The sequence below is a fragment of the Aricia agestis genome, chromosome 16, assembly GCF_905147365.1.
Source record: "Aricia agestis chromosome 16, ilAriAges1.1, whole genome shotgun sequence".
Taxonomy (NCBI): Eukaryota; Metazoa; Arthropoda; class Insecta; order Lepidoptera; family Lycaenidae; genus Aricia; species Aricia agestis.
The window spans coordinates 2,268,490-2,293,065 of record NC_056421.1 but is presented as its reverse complement, the minus strand read 5'-3'; the positions used below and the strand labels follow the sequence as shown (position 1 = coordinate 2,293,065).

The following is a 24,576-nucleotide window of genomic DNA, read 5'->3' as shown; positions in this document are numbered from 1 at the left end:
GTTCATTTATAGCCTTGTCGCACTTTAAAAGTACAGAAAGTAATTTAAATTGACTTTTATGAGCTAATCTTTTGTTACACTATATTATGTAAGAAAGGGATGGCTATCTTTAGACAAGAACAGCAATAACCCAGACTAGCGCTAGTGGTGTTATTCTATCAGTCTGGTTACGCGTTGGTGTCGTCTTGTCTCATGTAGTTGACGGAGACGTTCCTCTTCATCTTCACAATGGAACTCCAGATCAGAATCACCAGGTACATCTGTACAGCTGGAAATTAGAAAATACACATGAGAAAGCGAATACGCTTAGCTAATTTTATCTCCGGAATCTCTAAGAAATCTCAAATCTAAGTGTATCACCAGAATGGAAATATAAAACAAGCTGAATTAGTACACCATATTGTTATAATATTGTGGGGACACAATATATTATATTATATCGATGTGACAATGTGACGTTAATCGTTATATTATATCGATGTTCGATGCATGTGGTGAACAAACATGTGAACTAAACATTAGTGTTCTTGGTGCAGCAACCCGAGTGGTCGCTTGCGTAATAAACGTAATTCAGTTAGCAAAAGGATTTTATTTATGAACACGCATTCTAGTTACCCTAACGTAATAACATAGGGTGTAACAATATATAACTAGCTGTTTGACCGAGCTTTGCTCGGTATAGCAAACACTCATTGCTTCGTGTTACTTAACAACGCCATCAGTCAGCTGTTGTTGTGTCGTTAAAGCAATTAGTTGCTCACAAAATAGTATTATTATTCGCCAATAGATGTCAGGAAGAGTCATATTTTTCAGTTTATCGATTATCGATAAAACACGAATAAAAAGACATTTTCTAAAAATGATTCCTAGCTAGATCGATTTATCGCCCCCGAAACCCCCTATATACTAAATTTCATGAAAATCATTGGAGCCGATTCCGAGATTTCAATTATATATATATATATATATATATATATATATATATATATATATATATATATATATATATATATATATATATATATACAAGAATTGCTCGTTTAAAGATATAAGATAACATCAATGCTCTGTTAAATTAATTTTGAGCAAAATGACACTCGTACACGTTATTGACCTTTTCTATAATGCCATGATGGATAACCATGATTGTCGTCGTGTGAAATTTATTTACAATATCCACAACTGACGTCATTCATAAGTCCCTCTTTGCTCAGTACTCACATACGGTTTTTCTCCACAATTGACGTCATTCATAAGTCCCTCTTTGCTCAGTACTCACATACGGTTTTTCTCGATAGTTTTACTCGAAATCGAGCAAAAACCACTGTGTGGCCCGCAAAACTCACGGCTCGCATCGAGCCGGCTTAACAATTTTTTTGACACTAGTTTTTATATTCGTAGCTAATTTCCTTCGAACAGGAGTAAAACTATCGAGCAATGCTGAATGTGTGTACGAAAGCCCGAGCCGTGGCTTTTACTCTACATGATTGCTCGATCGAGCAAAACAGTATGTGAGTACTTACACTATTTTTTTTTACCGGAGGCCCAATCCCCTACCCTATTCCCTTCCCTACCCTCCCCAATTCCTTTCCCATCCCTACCCTCCCCTATTACCCTATTCCCTCTTAAAAAGCCGGCAACGCACCTGCAGCTCTTCTGATGCTGCGAGTGTCCATGGGCGACGGAAGTTGCTTTCCATCAGGTGACCCGTTTGCTCGTTTGCCCCCATATTTCATAAAAAAAAAATTAGCTTGTATTCATAGGCCAACATGGCTACTTCATTTTTATCATCTGAATTTACGCATATTCAAGCGTCTTTAGCATATTTTATACCACATCTGTGGCTAAACTGTACTTGGCTTACTGGCAAACGAGAAGGGAAGGCTGTACACGGAGCCCTGTATCAGGTGATCGAGCAGCTCGTTACTTACTCAGCTGGAACAGTATGAGGAACAGCTATCCCGCGGACTCGCGCGTGTTGTAGGCGAGGCTGTACACGGAGCCTGTATCAGGTGATCGGGCAGCTCGTTACTTACTCAGCTGGAATAGTATGAGGAACAGCTCTCCCGCGGACTCGCGCGTGTTGTAGGCGAGGCTGTACACGGAGCCTGTATCAGGTGATCGGGCAGCTCGTTACTTACTCAGCTGGAATAGTATGAGGAACAGCTCTCCCGCGGACTCGCGCGTGAGGAAGGCGAGGCTGTACACGAAGCCAATGGCTGAGAACACGATCTCGAAGTACAGGTAAATCTTCATGAGGAGGACGTGTTTCTGGAATTGTGAAGAATACTCGTAAAGTTAATGAAGCATTTAATTGGTAGACAAAGGGGCTCGTTCACTAAGTAGACAATACTATACGTTTCGCACGGTCACGCCCGCGTAAATAAGGTAACGTGGGACAAAAAGTGACCTATGTCCTGCCCCGTGGTCTTCTCCATATCTCTGCCAAATCGCATAACATTCAATGCAGTAGTTTGTGATTGGTGCGTGTAAAGTATTAAGAGGAGTCCACACCGCCCTTTTTTCCATACAAACGTTGTCCCCTGTTTCCTCCCTGGATAATGCTAGTAGAGTTATAATTTTTTTCCTGAATATCTACGGCCACTAATACAATGTCCCTATGTTTTCTTTTTTTTTCATAATTTAATTATTAAATAAGATATGAACGTTCAAAAACCCAAAAAAATGGCCAGATTTTCCGCTGTGTTCAAACGTCCAGAAAACAGAATTGGCTAGATTATACAAAAAAAAGCAAAAAATAGGAACACAGCTCAAGCCTTTTTTTAATCTTTAATGAGAAAAGTACTTCAATCGGTTAAGTTTTGGAGAAGGAATCAGGGGACAACGAATCGTTGATTTTCTGGATTTTCTGCAGTTGTCTCTATCGCGTTCTGCGGTATAGGCTTGAGGTAAGGGAGACAGCTATAGATATTACACGTACTTTTTTTTCATTTCTCTAGCCCCTGGTGTATCCTCTTAAGATTGTAAAGTTAGTGAAATGGAAATAATTAAACACCAGTTAAAAGTCAAGTACAGTGTTAGAAGCAATTATCACTAGCTCAGTTATCTAACAAATTGGCACTCTGTTTAAGACATAACAGGCACAACCTGTATCTAAAATAATGGACGTATAGGTTTCATTTATGTATTTATTTCTATGAAATTGAATATTAAATTGTGGCTACTACAATATTTAATGATGATGCTTTTAAATTGTTGTGACAAAAGCTTATAATTTACACCTCTTACCTAACCTATTCTCTTTACTTTTACATCCTAACCATTCAGGCAGGATATAATAGTTATAATAGTCCGAGCTAGGTGTGTATCGGATGTGTTTCTGTGCCAATAACTTTCCCTCTTACAGAGAAAGCATAAGGCTCTAAACGCGCTAAACAGGTTTTGTGTGGAAAAACGAACTTGATCAGCTGATGATAAGTGATAGCAAGATAGCGCCTTTGATGTTTTAATTAAAGGGTCATTAACGCTATTCAAAATGTAAAAATGTTAATTCTGTAATGAATGCGAAAGTTTGTCTGGTTAATCGCTCACGCAACCGTTGCGATAAACAAATTTATACGAAGCCCAGTGTTAAATAAACTTAGGTCCCTATCAGACAGAGAGCGGTCAAAGCGTTCTGCGTTCGAGCGGTCAGTCACACAGGAGAAATTCTGACGCGGTAAGAACGCTCCCTGTGTATCTATACAACGTAATACAACACAAATAACGCAAAACTGACCGCTTGAACGCTTGACCGCGTGACTGCTCTCTATCTGACAGGTCCCAAAGGCTTTGTTTTTATGCCGTATTCAATATCGAGTATGAATAGTATGTCCGTCCCTTCCGTAGATTGTAAGAGTAAAGGAGCAGAGTGCTCTCGTGTACGTATTACGCACTGACTTGGATACTGAAATTGACTGCTGCCTATTTTTATATCACTAATGATGAAGATCACAAACATGTGTCATGATCTAATTGATCTTGGTCATTAGCACTGACGACAACTTAGCTTAAGATTTGACAAAGGATTAACTCTAGTCGCCATCAGACCCATTCGAATAATACCCCTATCACCACACTACAAACTCCTCGTCATTATCAAAATATTATCGGCCATTCTCAGGAGAGCAAAATTTAAGTGTCCCGGGCTTGTATACTCTGTAATATTATCTTATTCAAGTATGCAATATTTTTAAACGGTAGATAGCATCCGTAACTAGCTACAAACTTAAACACAGGCTTCTAATTTAAATAATTCAGACTAAATTAATTTAAGTCGTGTTCATAAATCATGTTTTTCTCATTACCGTGACGTGTCCCCACGTCAACTTGATCTCGAAACTTGCTTGTAATTTTTATAACATACATATTAACCATGATCTATTCATCGTTTTAAATGCTCATAAACATTGGTTATCGTATTGGAAAATATCGACTCAATAGGCCCAGCCTATAAATAGTTATCATGAAATAATGGCTTGTCCTATCAAAAGTTCTAATTACCGTAACGCATGCTGTTTTCGGGTGCCCACCCAAAAATAACAGGATTTGGCACATTACAAGTGCACGGGTCACTTCTCCTTAGCGTGTTCCACGGCCCATCAGCGGTCCCACGTCGTTAATGTTAGTGTGCCGCTGATGAAGCACGAGAGTATCTACTTACCGTAGCTTTGGTAACGAACTTTTCTAATTACCGTAATCTTATTTTGCTACTTGATTTTTGAATAAGATTGTATGTTGATCATGGTAATTTGGCCTACGTACTTTGCCCTAAGCAAGTTTTTGCAAACTGTGTCGGTTTTTTTAATTTTTCAAGAAAATCTAACTTTTTCTAATTACCGTACCTATACTAATTACCATATGTTCCTAATTACCGTTGTATGAAAAACTGATACATACTTTTTTTTCAATTGAAGTTTTCTCGCGGTTTTCATAGATTATTATTATCATGAATGAGTCTTTAATAATACTAGCTTTTGCCCGCGCTTTGCCCGCTTTAAAAAGTATTATTATATACAAACTTTCATCCCCTATTTTATCCCCTTAGAGGTAGAATTTGTCAAAACCCTTTCTTAGGGGATGCCTACGTCATAGTAGCTTTTTGCATGGAAAGTATTAGCCCGATCGGTTTAAAATTATATTGTAAAGTGGTCTGGGGCTCTTTCTAGCGAGTATAAATTAAGGTGTGGAGTTCTGCAAGGTGGATTAACATCTCCTCGTCTGTTCAATCTTTACTTAAATAAGCTGATCGAGGAGCTGAGCAGCACTAATGTCGGTTTTTCCATTGGCGGAGTACGGCTGAACTACAAGTTATGCTGATGACATGGTGTTGCTCAGTCCCTCGATTAGTGGCCTCAGAAAACTGCTAGGCAAGTGTCAAGCGTATGCCGAGGCCCAAGAACTGAGGTATAACTCTAAGAAAAGTGAATTTCTTGTTTTTCAACCCCGTGAACACAGAGTTGGCACAATACCACCCGTGTTTCTAAATGAAGTTCCACTTGCTAAAGTCAATAAATTCAAATACCTGGGTCATTGGGTAACTGGCACGCTTGCTGACGAAGTAGATATTGAGAGGGAGTGAAGGGCGTTGGCCGTACGTAGGAACATGTTAGCTCGTAGATTAATTTCGAGCTGTAAAAGCTGTGAGCTACATTTGAGTTGCTATTCTGTCCAAAGAGATTTAGAATATAATTATTTTTAGGTTCATCTACCTGGATCTTAATAAATATCTACCGATTAAAACAATATTTGTTGTTATTTTCTCATTTTTCAGATTTTATTTGAAAGCGTCTATTTCTTACTATCGGCAGGTTATGGTTGTATAGGACATCGTTAATTCTACCCCTTTTGTGACAATTATACATGTGCAACTTATTAATCAGTGTTTTTCTATGATGTTTTAGATAGAATTATAATGCTTTCTAATTACCGTTACACAAAATTTTACATTTGTCTAATTACCGTACCCATAAAAATTTTAAGTCTTGTTATCTAAAAAACTATAATTAACTGTACCACGCCAAATTTATTATTGTATTCGTGTCTTTCATTACTTTCATATTTTAATGAGTTTAAGTCAAATTAGCGAAGAAAAAAAATGGTAACGGTAATTAGGCAAATAATGCCAAACCTGAGAATGGCCGTTATGTAATCCCACGATGAGGCGTGTCTGCGGCGCACATACTGTCTGCATGGCCGCGCCATGCCGACTGTACGTGCGCCGCAGACTCAATCACACAAAAAGAGTGCCGTCTGCGATCTCCCTGAACAGTACAGTCATGATCATCTCCAACATCATGTCGGCCGTCCACGATGACACTTTTAGTTCTAAGTTCATTCGCCACACCATAATTCCAAAACACATTCAACACTTCCCCGATGATCTTACCAGGTGTAACCCCACGATGAACAGCACAGTCATAATCAGCTCCAGCACCATGCCAGCCGCGTCCACGATGAGGCGAGGGTACTCTGTGCCGGGGGGCGCTGCCGTCTCCCCGCGCTGGATGTACGAGATGTAGATGGAGAGCAGTGTGGTGACGACGAGGGTGAGGGCCTGGAATTGAGAAGGAGGAATTGAGGGTAATTGGAAGAAAAGATAGTATATCTGTGAATCCGCGGTTAACTGGGAGCGTTTCCACCGAAGCTGCATTGCTATTGGTTCTCAAAACATGCTTTGTTTTGAGAACCATTAATAGCATCGCTTCATTAGCGTTAAGCGCAACGTTTTGTTGGATTGAATGACAGAATTTTATCAGCGCTGCTATCAGACTATAATGTAAGGGACACAATGACCACTGACCTCTATAATACACTGGACAGGCGATCGCTATAAAATGTTCCTATTTGACAGTCGCCATATTGGCGTTGATTGCTATGTGAAAGCAGTACTGAGTGTACTTGGAACTACTATTTTGCAAATGGCGGTTGTCATTTTCTATGTAATTAGTTCACAGTACGCTCGCCGCGGCGCTTCAAATCGGCACAAAAAAAGCTGTCATTTTGTACGGCATAGCCTGTCCAGTGTATTATAGAGGTCAGTGACAATGACACATACACACCCTAAATTATTACTACTTAGTTTTTTTTACACCCTATATAGTAAAAAGTCGCCTTCGTCTCAGGCACTAAAGCCCTGAAATAGAATCGTAACTTACAAAGTTAAGGTACCCGAAGGCTATGAGGCCCTTCCGCAGTGGGAAGCAGAAGCAGCATCGCGACAGGATCGGGATCTCCACGTAGTAGTCCAACTTCTCCCTGAAATTGCAAAATTAGGTTAGGTACAACATATACAGTGTGTAACAAAACTAAGCGATAATACTTCAGGGTGTGTACATGTTCCTTTTAGAGAGTTCACTGTGAAAGTAGCAGTGCTGAAAGACCATTTTTTTCAGTTTTGTATGTACAAGGGCTCGAGCGTCACATTAAGTTTCCCCGTACAAATGTGAAAAAAATTAGTCTTTCAGCTCTGCTACTTTTACAGTGAACTCTTTATGAGGAACACGTACACACCCTAAAGTATTATCACTTAGTTTTCTTACACCCTGTATAAAAATGAAAAGCTTTAATGACATGATGGAGTATTTTCGAAACTTTTTGTTTTGTATGGCGAGCATCATCTTTTTTCGCCATAACGCGTCGTGTCGTGCATCGTCGCTTCGCGCTGTGGTCTGAATTGACCCTTAGGGCCTATCTCTACTACTTATAGAGGTATATAAAAAATTAATTACGAATATAAGATAGGTATATAACAAAAAGGTGTTTTTTTTAAATCGGATGATTCTCTAAATCACAAGGCGCATAAAATAACACAAGGTCATTTGAAATGAGTGCCATTATTTTAAACAAGTTTTCTTCAATAATATTATGACTGTCGACGCGCCTTTCCAAGAACGCAGATTTAGCGAACTGCGATTCTGCGTAGTCCATGTGGTTTTTTTTAATGAAATAAGGAGGTAAACGAGAAAACGGGTCACCTGATGGAAAGCAACTTCCGTCGCCCATAGACACTCGCAGCATCAGAAGAGCTGCAGGTGCGTTGCCGGCCTTTTAAGAATAGGGTAATAGGGGAGGGTAGGGATGGGAAGGAATTAGGGGAGGGTAGGGAAGGGAATAAAGTAGGGGATTTTGCCTCCGGTAAACTCACTCACTCGGCGAAACACAGCGCAAGCGCTGTTTCACGCCGGTTTTCTGTGAGAACGTGGTATTTCTCCGGTCGAGCCGGCCCATTCGTGCCGAAGCATGGCTCTCCCACGTTTAAATTCCCACTCTATCGAGAATCAATTGCTTTAGTTGCTAGATTTTAAAAATCAAAACTCGTGTAGCCTCTTCGTACTACGTAGCACAAAACTAAACTTCTTTCTTCACAAAGGAGGAATAAACTTCCTGATAAGTATATTTGATACGAGGGCTGCTATTTATGTATCCGGAATGAAAAAAAGAAACAAACATATATCATTTAATATGGTTTTATTGCTTTTCAAAATATTCGCCGCGATGATCGACACACTTTTGCATACGCTGGAACCAATTTTCATTGCACTTTTTCCATTCTGATTGAGGTATCTCCAAAACGTGCATTTTGAACGCATCAACAGCCTCTTCGCGGCTCGAAAAACGTTGACCACGTAATTTGTTCTTCGCGTATGGAAATAAAAAGAAATCGTTAGGTGCCAAATCAGGGCTGTACGGCGGATGACCAGTCAATTCGATCTTTTGACCCTCCAAAAACTGAGTTGTTTCAGCTGAGGTGTGACAGCTAGCATTGTCGTGATGTAATATGATTCTGCGTTGTCGGTTGTCCTTTCTTATTTCTTCAAAGACTTCTGGTAAACAAATGGTCGCATACCATTCAGAATTAACCTTTTTACGATTCTCTAATGGCACTGTAGCCACATGTCCATTAATTCCAAAAAAACAGGCGACCATTTGCTTCAAAGTACTTTTTGCACGAGTAACTTTTGTTGGTTTCGGCTCATCTTGGAACACCCACACCGTTGACTGTTGTTTAGTTTCGGGGTCATATGCATAGATCCAAGATTCATCACCTGTGTAAATATTATTAACGGCTTTTGACGTACCACGGTTGTATTTTTTTATCATTTTTTTGCACCAATCGACACGAGCCCGTTTTTGATCGATTGTCAAGTTGTGCGGAATCCAACGCGAACATATTTTTTTTACAGCCAAATGTTCGTGTAATATCTTATGTACGCTCGTCATACTTATGCCTAGGGACGCCTCTATCTCGCGATATGTAACATGACGATCACGCATTATTAGTTCCCGCACAGCATCTATATTTTGTGGGACAACAGCTGTTTTTGGGCGACCTTCTTTATTTTCATCCGTGAGCATAGACCGCCCACGATTAAACTCACTGTACCAGTGATAAACAGTGGTTTTTGATGGTGCTTCATCTCCAAAAGTTGCGGTGAGTTGAATAAAGCACTGTTGTTGATTTAGCCCACGCCGAAAATCGTAGTAAATCATTGCACGAAAATGTTCACGCGTTAAATCCATGGCAAATGAAGACACGCAATTTTCAAAATGACGCCACAATGGAAAAATAATTGACAGTCACATGAAACAAAATGTATTCTTCAACCAAAGAGTTCTATTTTCAAATGTTGTAATTACTTTTTAAATATTGTTCTTGTAAGTGGCAATTTCCGGATACATAAATAGCAGCCCTCGTAAGTACATCTTTCACCCTTTGACCCTAAGGCTGGACAAAGGAATGTTTGTTCGTTTATCAGAGAATGCTACGTTTATAACATTGCAGTTCTCTTGATAATTAAAGCAGTATTATGATGCCATTGTTATAACAATTTAATCGTACTCAGCTGACCTGAATAAAAGTTGGAATTTTCCGCCATTATTGATAAAAATTTATTTGAATTTAGAAGCCTTTGAGCAAAAATTTCAACATAAAAATTTCACCATAAGCCAAATAATAAAAATCAATGAACCACTTATTTGTAAAAATAAGTGGTTTTTTAATCATTTCAAATCAGAAGAATGAGACACTGAAATAGACTATAGAGTTTAACGCAGTAAGCTTCGAATACTCCTTTTCACGAAGGGATGAATGACAACGCTTATATCCAAGATTGTGCATGTGTAACTCTATAATAGACATAATCGACGTCGATCATGGACAACCATAAACATACATAATATTAAGTGAATATAAGAAGTATCTCTACTCGTTTATAATTTCCACTGCATCTGTCCATCATTGTCCATTGGCCAACGTGGAGTGGCCAGTATAGTTTATATTTATAACTAGATGACCCGGTTAAATTTATATCGCGCGGGAACCGTTCATTTTTCTGGGACCAAAACTATCCTATGTCCTTTCCCGGAAATCAAAGTATCTCCATGCCCAGTGAAATGAGTTGAGCGGTTTGAGCGTGAAGAGGTAACAGACAGACATACAGACAGACAGATGAATAATAAATAAAATAAAAATTGTTTTATTTCTGAGTAGATTTTAAGAAAATACTTTCAGAAAGTTAATATTAGCTACGGTGTCTACCACTGGTTAGATAAACAGACATCCACAGTTTCGCATATTTTATAATATTATTATAGATTATGGATTCTTTCTAAATTCTTTTTAAAAGATTAATTTTTTTCTCACTTTTTTTTTTGGTAGAAAAATTGGGCCCCTTTTTCCCGAGTTTCTTACGCCGGTTTTTCTCGCCGGGTTAGTTCCCGAACCGGTCGTAGGCACCATGTAGAACTTTCTGAAAATATAAATTTTAAATTTATTCAGAAATAAAACAATTTTGATTTGATTTGATTTGATCTAATACAAACCTTCCCTGGATTACCACGGAATTTAAAATTCATTTTTATTTATCTATACTATTAATATTATAAATGCGAAAGTATCTCTGTCTGTCTGTCTGTCTGTCTGTCTCGCTTTCACGCCAAAACTACCGAACCGATTGTAATGAAATTTTGTATACAGATAGTCTAAAGCCTGAGAAAGGACATAGGCTACTTTTTTACTGGAAAAAAGGGTTGTAGGGGGGTGAAAATACGAAAATGTGTTCAAATTAAGTTAGTTCCAAAAATTCATATTAGATGGCGCCGTGCGTCTCTTACATCGCGCCGTGCGTCTCTTACATCGCGCAAACGCTTGCCCAAAATCTTTTTATAAGAGGTGGTATCATCATACATTCGCGTTCCGAAGTTATTTAATAAGTCAGTACTTTATATTAAATACAGTGACTTAACCTTAAACCTATCAATGATAAATAGTTTATGGGTAAAGTTGTGTAATTGGGGGGCTAAAGAAGCTTTAAAATTTGGCATAAAATATAAAGTTTAATTTTAAAAAATGAAATATTATGTGCACACTGCACAGCTGTTTTGATTTAAGGGGTACCAGGGTTTTTTTTCATAAAAGCTTTTGACACCAATTTTGTTGACATCGCGCGCTATAAACTGAAGTCCACGCGGACGAAGTCGCGGGCAACAGCTAGTATAATATAGTTTCGACTGCTGATACGAACTTTCAATAGGAAAGTGCAAATTCACAGGAGAGCGCTTTTAAAATTTAGCATGGCAAGTTACGCTGGCATTTGACCTGCACGAGACATTTCTCATCAAGTACTAAACCATGAGAGAATGTCGCAACTGCAAACTGTTAAGCGATAATGCGCGACCCTGGCCGACATGACAGGCTAATTACATCGGGATGGAGATTCACCTCATACAGTAGTATAGGTTCGGCGCAAATTCATTATGCCAAATAGCATAATATAACGACTTCTAAGGTTAAGTATGGCCACTAAAAACAGAAATAGTTTCATATTTAAGTTGTAAGCTGCTCAATTTCCGTTGCCAATGTGTCACTCTAATGTAATTTGTAACGTATAAAAGGAAACTAATTAATAATTATACATTGTTAATAATTATCTATTATGGTGATCATGTTAAGCAATTTTGATGTGAGCATGTTGATGTGTATTGTGTACTGTGTCTTTCATATTATATAGCAGTTGAAAATAGTAAACGTTATTGAATAGAGATATTTCCGGACCAATACGACCTGCAAACCTTTTTTTTTTTTTAATGAAATAAGGGGGCAAACGAGCAAACGGGTCACCTGATGGTAAGCAACTTCCGTCGCCCATGGACACTCGCAGCATCAGAAGAGCTGCAGGTGCGTTGCCGGCCTTTTAAGAGGGAATATGGTAATAGGGGAGGGTAGGGATGGGAAGGAATTAGGGGAGGGTAGGGAAGGGAATAAAGTAGGGGATTGGGCCTCCGGTAAACTCACTCACACGGCGAAACACAGCGCTAGCGCTGTTTCACGCCGGTTTTCTGTGAGAACGTGGTATTTCTCCGGTCGAGCCGGCCCATTCGTGCCGAAGCATGGCTTTCCCACGTATAAAACCTTCAAGAAAAGAGCGTATTCCCTCTTAAAAGGCCGGCAACGCACCTGCTCTTTTAATGTTGCAAGTGTCCATGAGCGACGGTAGTTGCTTTCCATCAAGTGACCCGTTTGCTCGTTTTATTTTATAAAAAAAAGACAGTAAAACGAATTTATTTTTAAATTATTTTCATTTCAGAAAATTATAATGCACGAACTTAGAACTCTACGGCCGGTATAAATAGTCAGTACTCTCAGTCTCAAGACGCGGTTCGCCTCTATGATTGGTCCAAATTTTGGCAGCCAACCAATCACAGAACCTGAACCGTGTCTTGAGACCGAGATGCATCTTGCGGTACTGATTATTATTTATACCGGCCTACATGTACTGAGGCGTAGTTCATGTAATTGCAGTAAGCTATTGCAGTTCGCTTGCACTATGCTAAGAAGGAAAAAATATGTTACACTTTTGCGAGTAGGTACCTACAATTCGGTACCGATTCCGTCTAGAATTTACATACTGCGCGGCGTAATTATACTCATGTTTCAAGGTATTTTATCCTTGTTTAAAGAATTTTGTATTTATTATACCTCCAAAAATTTACAAGAGCCAAAACGGTGAATCACTTAACAAAATTTGGATAAATTAAAAAAAAATGTTGCGCAGATTTCCGTTGTTAAAGTTTATAATATTATATCTCATACCTACATATAAATGTTTTTAACATCAGCCATTACTTATGTAATTACATCGCTGTACGTTTTTGTCTATTTTTGGCAATAATATATCTCTTAACTTTTTTATTGTTTTGAGTTGCTATATCATTTTAAGCAATATCAGGTTTAACCATGATTTAGCAATTATTATTAAATATTAAACTGTTGATGGCAAAAAATGAAAAACTGATGTTAATGTGGCAGAAAAACTCCTGGACATCTAATAAAAATTGTATCAACCGCCCCATAGAGTTAAGTTCATATCAATGGTATATTAAGTCTCTAAGAGGCTGTGACACTACTTGCTGATAAGTGCCGGCTATCCACAACCTATCTGACAGATAAAGTATAGAGTATATTCTGTCAATCTTCTATATCCTTAAGTCGACAAGTACAAAAGTATTGGTGATAAATGATAATATTTTCGTTGGGCACTAAGCAGTTGATGGAACCAGGCAATAATTGCCATCATTAATTTGGATGGTTACAAAATTTCCAAAACAAATAGCTTAAGAAGATGACTAAAGCAAAATTGTCGATTTCATAATTCATTTTTATACTTAAAAATAAGCCCCGATTAGCGAAAACTCGATCTCTTAAAATTTTCTCTTTAGAAAAGAATCAAGATGTATCTAATTGTAACGAATTTTTTATATATTGCCAAAACCATGCAATAAACTGACTTAATATTTTAACACATTATATAAAATTCTATCACCAAGGGGCTGGCTTGGCGAATTTTTAAAATGTAAAATCGAGTTATTAAGAAAAGACTAACTTGGCGGTGATTCCGCGTCGTCCTTTTTCACCTGGCATAATATGAAAGACGGGCTTGAGTGTGAAGACAGAAGGAAGATGTTTCATTTTTTGCGTTAGTCGCCCTCTTACATAAGACTAACTAGGTATACCTTTTCCATCACGTCTCAACACTGATTAGAGAATAGAAAACAACAATACAATGTGATAGTGTATGTTTGTATTTCTGTGGTTGCGACTCATGGTTACAGTAATACTTATTACCGGCGTCTTAGATAACATCTACGAACAACAACACCTCAATATGTACACATAAATTGTTTCTTGCAACAGATTTTCATGAACAATATACAAACAAAATTTGACGCAGAATCTATGTATTATATCTAAGAAGAATCATTATTTTTTTAGAATTGAAAAATCTACCGCATCTTTTACTGACCTACTTATCGATTAGGATACTTTTAGCAGACTTCAATATAAATAATATCTAGGTGTAGAGCCGTGTATTTTTTTTTCAAAATAAGTTTGCGTATGCGACAATTCGCATACGCAAACTTATTGCGTATGCGAATTGTCATTGCGGTGCCATGTTAAAAAAATTCACTTCGCAATCGAAGTGAATTTTTTTAACATGGCACCGATAAAAACCGGCGTGAAACAGCGCGTGCGCTGTGTTTCGCCGAGTGAGTGAGTTTACCGGAGGCCCAATCCCCTACCCTAGTCCCTTCACTACCCTTCCCTATTCCCTTCCTTACCGTGAGGGCAAGGAAGGGAATAGGGAACTTACACCTCTTAAAAGGCCGGCAACGCGACTGCAGCTCTTCTGATGTTGCGAGTGTCCATGGCGACAGAAGTTGCTTTCCATCAGGTGACCCGTTTGCTCGTTTGCCCCCTTAAGTATTTCATAAAAAAAGACAGTTAAGTTCATATTACTTCTTCTTTAAATGATAATAATTAATAATTAACTAGATGACGCCCGCAACCACTCTGCGAAACTCGTTTGTCACGCGGGAACCATACATTTTGTCCGGGATAAATAGTATCCTGCATCCTTTCGCGAGACTCAAAGTATATCTGCTTACTAAACATCGAGGTGAAAGACAGACAAACAGACAGACAGGCATAGGACATAAAATATATTATCATAAAAATTCAAGTTAACTCGAGTTAACAATATTTTGAGCTTCTACATATTGATTTTGACGGCTGCATCTATAACCATCAAATTATTATTTAACTTTCATTAAATGATGATTTTTGACTTAATTAATCATTAAATGTCTCTGAATGCAGCCTTATGTCAGTGACGCACGCGCTGAGTGCAAAACTTTACGGTAGTCAAACACGCTAATTGCAGAAAAACATGAGAAAAACGGTGTCAGACGTTAGTATAATAAACTGTTTGAGTTCTGAGCACACCTTGAGCAGCTGGTAGCATATCTGAATGTTTAAACACACTAGGTCGAAAATACGCGGCCGAAGTTCGGCATTATTACGCCAGCAATGCGCTACGCATACAACGACGTACGCATACACAAAAAAAAATACGCAACGTAATTTCGGCATGGTGTGTCACCGGTTATTTAAAGTTCATTGTTGACGTAATCATGCCGAACTTCTACCGCATTTTTTTTCGGCTTAATGTGTTTAGATACTAAGGGAATAGAAGGATCACTACTGTTTAAAGGGTAGAGCCTCTGAAACCTGTTTTCGCCACATGACTAACATTTATTCCTTAAGGACTCATTATATTATTATTAAGTATATCTACAATATTCCTAATTTTCAAAAATATTGCTGCCTATGATTTTAAAAAGGGAATCGGCCTACCACACCTTCCTACTACTATTCTTCTAAGTCAAGATAGACCGTTGTAACCACAGCCTTTTTGCAGACCTAGCTTCAAATCTCAGTGTTTCCAAAGCCCACACGAGGAGAATGTAGATTATTATTAATGCCACCCAAGCTTACCAGTCGTTAAATCACAAAAACCTTATCGTTAAAAGGGCCATCCATCCACCTAAAAGCCACCTAACAGCTAATTAAGAAATTAGGTTCATTGCTTACTAATATAGAAGTGCTCGGTAATTGTTTTCCACAATTATCACGGCTCTGCTTATCTTCAGCTAACAAGCTTCTGACTTGGCCCCAAACGAGGACGATGTATTATTTAGAAAGATAATTATTCGCTCTATATTCTGGTAAAGGTTTCATGAAAGTAACATTTCTAAGAAGTATTCTGTAGGCCTTCTACGAAGACCACGAGGTCGCAGTCCCATGCGTTGGTCCGATTAAATCCGCACCACACTTGAGTCCACCGTCTACGACGCTCTTCGAGTGGCCGAGGATAGGAACAGCTGGCGTAAGACCATTAGAAGGAAGGTCATGGAAGGGGGAGGTCACGACCCTCAGATATGAGGAACACGATTGGAGGAGGAGGACTACGAAACTGTTTTGAGACTCAAACAATCGGACAAGAATGCCGCGTCCTGCTCTAACAACGTCATTTCACGTTTGTTAGAGTGGGACGCGGCATTCTCGTACGATTGTTTGAGTCACAAAACAGTTTAATGGTACAAGCCCTGATTCATTAGGATTTACAGCCATAAAAATGTTCCCCGAAGGTAAACAGTTTTGTGTTTTGTTTCGTATTATCCTTAGCTGTGTTCAAGGAGATACTGTACTGTGTTTTGAGATCATAATAATAATAAATTTATTGTAATATACTCACAATTAAGACAGTAGGCTTCGGACTGACCAAGCAGGCAGGCAAGCATTGTATGCTTACTGCTATATGAGCTTTTGTTGATTTAACGACCGATAAGCTTGGGTGGCAATAATTTAAACTCTACTAAATAGGAGGTTACCAACTTACCACTGTCAACGTAGCAAGTTAATGTCTGTTAGAGGCTTCCACTTACACGTAATTACCAAAACGGTTGGGTTATTTGCACGTTCCAGATTTTACCACATTATGCCAACTCCAAGAGACCTTGGCAGTGTGATCACCAGAGCGGGTAATATCCATTGTGGTACATAATGACCGTTATATCACTATTTACTAGTCACTATAGTCACTACTGTATCATCATTATCACGACCAACTTTATCACAATATTCATATTTATTTGCTTCCAAAGTAGTGGCAGAGGCAGCGTTAGGAGTAGCCCAGTATATATATGTATGTATTATCTATGGAGTTGCCCACGGCCTCGCGGTCTAAGGGGTCTCAAGCCCCTTGGATCAGTAGGTTTTTTTAAAGGATTTACGAGTTTTGATACTCAAATATTCATAAACAAACAGTTTTATACTTAAATAAAAGTTTGAGTATCAAAAAAATCTTTCTCTCAACAAATTCGTCCTCTTGCGTCATCCATCAGAGGGCCTCGCAAAATATATTTTAGGGGGCCCTTTTTTGCATTCTACTTATCAGCTATTTTACTTTATCTTGGCATTTGGCACTCTACTATAAATTGAGTAAACAAAAATTAAAGCAATATACTTATGTTTTTGTTTGTCCTTCTTATTAGAGCGTCTGTGGCCTAATGGGTAGACCTTTGGTTCGCACTCTTAGAGGGTGCAGGTTCGATCCCGGGTGGAGGCGTGTACCAATGAGACATTTTCTGATCTCAAGTACATAATACGGACGCTCGTACGGTGAAACCCGCACATAGTTGGTCCCAGACGTATTGACTAGTTCTTTCCTCTGGACTAGGTCGACTATGTTGTGAGAATGCCGTATGTGCTTGGGCAACCATACGGACATTTAAAAATCTTGTCCCAGGCACTACAGTATTTGAGGAGTGGTTACTTCGCTCTGAAAATACTGTATAAATCATTCACAACGGATGAAAAGGCCTAGTTTTTTGTTCTTCTTATTATTAATGCTGCTAATAAAAACGATGGGTATTAGAGTATATGCGTAAATTATAAATAATTATTCTTACTGCAGGAAGAGATGCACAGACATAATGTATGTGCGTGTTGATAATTTGTACTCGAATCAATCAAATTATCAGAGTTTCCTGTTTAATTATAGTTTCCTTCGTGAACCGACTACGGATGTACTGATAAAGTGACATCGGAAGTCTACTGGCCATTATCATGTTATGATTAACGTCCACTAAATGTAAGCATTGAATAAATAACTCAATCTAATAACATGTATTTAACAATCCTTATATGCCGCGACTGGCGCGTCATCGGCCTCGCTGAATGTTTTTAAATGACGCGTCAGTGACCACGAATCGGTTAATTCTGATAGCATTCTATATGGGATTTTAATAGCTTAGCGGTTATGTCGAGTTCAATAAATTTTTGTTCCTAATTTCCCTGTCGAAGCTGTCGAACTTAGAACCCTGAAAAGAATTTAAAAAGTACAGTAGTTTTTTTAATTTTAGAAAACTGTAAAGTTAGTGTAATTCATTTTGTATAAAAACTAGGCCTTTACATCCGTTATGGATGATTTATACAGTATTTTCCAGAGCGAAGTAACCACTCCTCAAATACTTAAACTGTAGTGCCTAGGAATTAAGTTAATATTATACCTAGCGGAATAGAGAAACAAAGGCCTGAGCAAGCGAGATGTCACTATCAGAAACACTGCGTGGTAAAAAGAGACGTGTGATACAAGACAGCAAAACTCTTTTTTTGACGTCCAGTCGGCACGTGCCGCACGTTGACATTTTAATGTCATAGAATTTATGTTCAATCATGCTTGTGTAAGTGTATACGTAGGTAGTAGGTACACATATTTTTCACACAGATGAGAATCAATTTTGGTTTCGTTTGACAGCTCGAGATTGTTGCTCTATTCCGCTAGGTATATTAACTTTATGTGCCTGGGACAAGGTTTTTAAATGCCCGTATGTATGCCCTAGCGCTTACGGCATTCTCACATCATAGTTCCTCACGATGTTTTCCTTCACCGTACCAGCGTCCGTATTATGTACTTGAGATCAGAAAATGTCTCATAGGTACACGCCTCCACCCGGGTTCGAACCTGCACCCTCTAAGAGTGCGAACCAAAAGTCTGCCCATTAGGCCACGGACGCTCTATTTTTTATAATATTTACAATAAAACATTTTCTTACTAGTACTGTTTTAATACGCAATTATTAATTGACATCTATAGTAGCAGCGTGATAACTGATACCGCTAATTGTGCGCTTTTATAATTCTGGACGTCACGTTATCGTGGACGCCGCCTTCCACGATAAAACGTTGGGTACGTTTTAATGCCCTTTTGATTTTACGCACCGCGGACGTTTTGTGCGATTCAGAAGAGTGTAGACGTCGAGATGTCCTCTAACGTGCACGTTAAAAAGTTATCGTCGGCGGAAATTTAAAAGCGTCTTCATATACGCCATACATTTTACTTCCCTATGTTATCGTTTTACCGCGGACGTCCACGATATTACCGTCGCGTCCAAAATTATAAAAGCGCACATTACCAGCGCAGAGTAAACAAAAAGTTTTCGACGTTTGTCAACTTTGCAGTCAATATGGTGTAAAGTGTGAAACCTATCAGATTTTGGGCGGGCTATTTACTGTGTGTGCTAGCGCCTATAGCGCCCTCTGCTCCTTAACGTAATAAGTCGCTATTGAAACGTATAGTCGTGTAGTATGAAAGAGATGTCTACTCAACATGAAATTCATTGTAATGCAAACTGTATGTTACACAATCAGTCATAAGACTTCTCGGCTCAAGCCCCTGCTCTGATTTCCACGACGTCGATCCGACATGAACTCTATTATTGTAATGATTTCTTAGGTTTACGCGAATATTGTTCATATAGTCCGGGTTTCCTAGAACACAATAATTGTTTTTATTACTGTAAAGCTAATTTTTTGTGAGTAGCTTCATTTTGATGACGAACAACAATTTTATCTGTCTAATCTCGTAATCTTTCTAATCTCGTAAGTGGTAGCTAACATAGATACAAAGGATTTCATACTTTGATTTGATGGTCCTAAAATATGGATTGTTCTATTTGTAGGACAATGTTACTTTTAAATAATATAACTATTAACTACCTATCAATATACAAAAAATCAGCTGGTTAGGGTTTCCTTTTTAGGGTTCCGTAGTCAACCAAGTTTTGTTTATTACCCAACCCTAAAACGGAACCCTAACGGAACTGTGTGAGTTGTGAAAACAGTTTACTTGACGTAGACGTTTAAGGGGACGACTAACCCGAGATTGACGATTTTATAAAAAATCATTTTTATGCTTGAAAAAAAATTTCACGAATTTTTCATATATTGCCGTAACCGTGCATTGGACTTACTTAATATTTTTACACATTGTATAAAATTCTATCATTCAGAAACTGACCTAGCGGATTTTCAAAATGTTGTATATTTATCGAGTATTTAAGAAAAAAACTAACTTGGCGATTATTCCGCGTCGTCCTTTTTCACCTGTAGCCCTAGCCACGGCCACCAGTAGAAATGCGAAAGTATAGACAAACTGTGGACATAAACTAAAGGTGCCGTTCCGATCTTTACCGCGGCCAATCGCGACCGACAAAAATTCAATTAAAATGCCACTTTATGACAGACTATAGTATATGTCATAGATTAGGATATTATTTTAATTTTTAGGACTATAGTCTGTCATAAAGTGGCATTGTAATATAATTTTTCGGAACGAAAAAAGATCGGAACGCCACCTTAAGTTTATCTCCACAGTTTGTCTATACTTTCGCATATGAAAGACGGGCTTGAGTGTGAAGAGAGAAGGACGATGTTTGATTTTTTGCGTTAGTCGGCCTTTTAATATGAAATATGATATAGATTCATTAAAAAAATATTATGTTGCATTGTTGTAACACATAAAATGCTTGCACATTGCTTGTGAAACGTGCGATTAGCTAACTCATTGTTTCATATTAGTAAACTTCACTGTTTATCGCTAATTTTGCATCATTTGAAACTAAATCCATACTAATATTATAATTATGCGAATGTGTGTCTGTCTGTCTGTTACCTCTTCACGCCCAAACCGCTGAACCGATTTTGTATGGAGATACTTTGAGTCCCGAGAAAGGACATAGGATACTTTTATCCCGGAAAACTTTTTGGCGCAACGGAGTTGCGGGCGTCATCTAGTATCAAATAATACTAATATGCCCTATATACATTCGGCATCTCTAATGTACATACGTCTATGATGAGGTGAGAGAAAAGGGGTTAAAAAATACCCACCCCTGTCCTGCTTCGCATCAACCACCCCTCTCCCCTGTTCAGTGCTCTATGCCAATGTCATCTACATTCTACGCGTCAAAACATACTTGTGGTCTGTTCGTTATGTAACATGTTACATGTATGATTTAGTGGGAATAAGTTCATACAATGCAGTAAGTATTGAAAAACAATGATGCGATAAGCACTAGTTTTTCTCAACATCTTTGAGGAAAAACTTCATCAAACCTTTGATCATTTGTTACTTGTATAAAATAGTCAATAATATTTATTAACCTTGATTTTTTTTAGGATTACATCAAAAGGTCAACATAATAAAATTAAAACGTATAAAAACATAAACAAATAGAAATATGTAGGTACCTATTATGTTCCTACCGATTTACCGACCGATTCACTTTCGAACTTCTGTTTTTACAATTAGACACTGCACTCCGGTGTAATCAAGTCGAGACGTGCGCGCTGACTAAATGAAAGTTCAACAAATCTTGCTCACTTGTGCAAGATTGAAACACTCGTACTCCACCCGTTTAGCCGTTCTATCTTTATTTATTTCTGTGATTATAGGCTTTGATCCCTCTTTATTTTTGTTTAGGTTATAATTTATAAGTTACATAGGATGTAAACAGAGCATAGTTTTTTACGTCCCTGACATGAAGCCATACTTTCTGGCATGTACAAAAATTAATAAGGTAAGTATTCTGATTTTTCTTACTTTAGTTAATTTTTACTAAGGCTCTTAGCCTTATCTGTCATTATAATGCAGAGTGGAGAGAGAGAGAGATCTAAGATAATATGGTATATATCTCAGTTATCTCGATGCCTTTAACAGACGTTTAGTGAAATTGGTACATATTAGGGCCTGTTTCACCACTTCCTGATTTAAGTGTCGAATAGGCTATACACCACTTAACTTGATAGATAAAGGGCCTGTTTCACCAGGCTATCCACCACTTAACTTGACAGATGAGGTATGGATAATCTGTCAAAAAAGTTGTAAATAGCCTATTCGGCACTTTATTAGGAAGTGGTGGAACAGGCCCAAAGTATGGAGAATCTGTCAAAAAAGCTGTGAATAGCCTATTCGGCACTTTATCAGAAAGTGGTGAAACAGGCCCTTAGTTTTTATTATTCGTAGATTAACTAGCATAATAATTAATCGACTACTAGATGACGTTCGCATCTCCGTTGAAATCGTCGTGTGGAAACCGTACATTTTTTTCTCAACAAAAACTATATACGTCCTTTCCTGTCTTCTAAAGTATCTCCATACCAAATGTCATCTAAATCGGTTCAGCCGTTTAATCGTAAAGAGGTTACAGACAAACAGACACACATTTGCGTTTATAATATTAGTAAGGAAGTGAGGATTGTTTTGGCCAAACTTTGTAAACTTGCTTTTTCTCATTGAAAAGTTATGTCCTAGATGATTCTCCTATCTAACCTTATTATGCAGTTATTCGCTTTACGAAATCTGTGCATTCTAGAAATATTTCTCACCGTACCTCACGAACTCTGTATTAGCTTCATGCCGTACCTTCATTCCAGATAGTCCAAATGCCATTGCACATTTCAAAAGTGGGTACTTAACAACTAAGCATTCGATAATCTCAACGGCGAAGTGGGAAATCAAAAGTCTATGGGATTTAACGAAACGCGTCGCATAATTACATGACGATTACGATTTCTTATGTCAAAAGTTCAAAACCCATACATTTTTTGATTTGTAACTTTACTATCGATATTATCGAATGCAAATTGAGTTAATACCCTGTTTAAGCAACGATTAATTCCCAAGTTAAGATTATTTAGTTTCTAATCACCAACCAAATAACAATCATAGTAAAATTTCCGTTAAAAATAAGATTAAAATTGACCAAATCGCGTAAGATCGTGCGTAAAACTTTCTCTTACTTTATCGTGGTCTGTACTGTCGCCGACATGACTACTGACTAGTTCGCTCCAAACACAGAGTTGCACTAACACTTTCACAACACAACTGCACTACACAGGCAGTAGAGGCTGACTGACTGGGTAAACTGTTTCGATATCTTCTAAGAATAATTATTGTTTTGTTTGTTTTTTTTTAATGTGTGAATTTGGTCACATGTTATCTGAATTACTGAATTGTTTTTCTTCTAAGAATTGTTTTATTTTATTGTGAGTATTAGGTTCTGTTGTTTTTGCAATGTGCATAATCTAGTGTTTATGATCGGGAAAAGCCATGACTTTAAGAAGAATCTTATTAAAAACAGTAATAGTATGTGAACTTATAGCTTATCAATTTGTGTCAATAATAAGGATAAATTCAAGTTTCGCAAAAATTACGCATTAAAAAAATTCATTATTTTTGGCATAAAATACTATTTTTAGATAAACAAGGAATTAAAAAGTCATTAATAATGATAAAATAACATTTTTCAAATAAAGTTTTCTCATTTTCAAATATAAAAAAATACAAATTTAATACGGTAACAGCCGCATTCAGAGACGAATATTAATCACTAAGCTGTAATTAAATGGAGAGTTTGCCAGGTAATGTCAAAATCTTCATTTAATTACATTTAAATAATAATTGATATTCGTCTCTGAATCCAGAAGTCATGTTATCATACCGCCGTACTCAGAGACATTTCATTATGATTAACCTTCAATTTAATGAAGAGTTTGACAGATAATGTATGAGGCAAATGTCAAAATTTTAAATTAATTACATTAATTAAGTAATTAATGTTCCACTCTAAGTGCGGCAGTTAGATAAGTAAAATTCCATACTTTTATAACTGCGAGTCTGTTTATTATTTTTAGCAAACTCCAGATCTTTTCTGCACCTACAAAGAGAGTCATTTATTTACATAGACTTTGATATATCAACATATTATTTTATCTCTATTTACACGGAACCACTATCTATGTATATTGTATAAGGTTACAAGGTTAACAAATATGGTTAATTTCTGATTTCTCAGAAGTTAGTGTTACATGGAAACGTGGAGGTATGTTCCTGGATGAGAGTTAAGACGCAATTTAAAGAAATGTACAAAATATTTATTTTTAAAACGTTTTTAGGTACAATGCTTAACGTTTTATAACTGTAGTTTCTTCAAAGGTAGTAAGAATTAAGTGTTTATAATCAATGAATAAAACTGGTTTAAAATATTAAAAAGTAACATGCAAGACTTTTTACTATCAACAATATTAGTGATATTTTATATAAAAAATAATAAGCTCTTTTCATTTAACAACTAATATGTAAACAATATGTACTCAAATGTGTCAGGAACGTAAATGACTTTGCAAAGATCTCTCTACCTATGACTTTGTCATATTCTACGCTCAAATCATGATTGTGATATGCGCAAAATACCTTTCGAAAATCCCATTACACCTTTTTCGTAGTTTTCACTCAAATTGTAATAATTGAAGACATGAGTGGATGAAACGGATTTAAAGTATCAATTTGAAAACTATATTTAATAACTTATTTGCATTTTAAATTGAGGCTT

General features: G+C 37.5%; 1 protein-coding gene across 1 annotated transcript; it reads right to left on the bottom strand.

Moving 5' to 3' along the window:
• LOC121734664 lies at window positions 1-23,111 on the bottom strand. Its single transcript, XM_042125264.1, has 5 exons — window positions 22,985-23,111; window positions 7,158-7,257; window positions 6,389-6,556; window positions 2,142-2,271; window positions 1-268 (listed from the first exon to the last, which is right to left on the bottom strand). The coding sequence occupies exons 1-5, from the start codon at window positions 23,011-23,013 to the stop codon at window positions 168-170; spliced, it is 528 nt and encodes a 175-aa protein (XP_041981198.1). The 5' UTR covers window positions 23,014-23,111; the 3' UTR covers window positions 1-167.
• Between the last annotated feature and the right edge of the window lie 1,465 nt (window positions 23,112-24,576).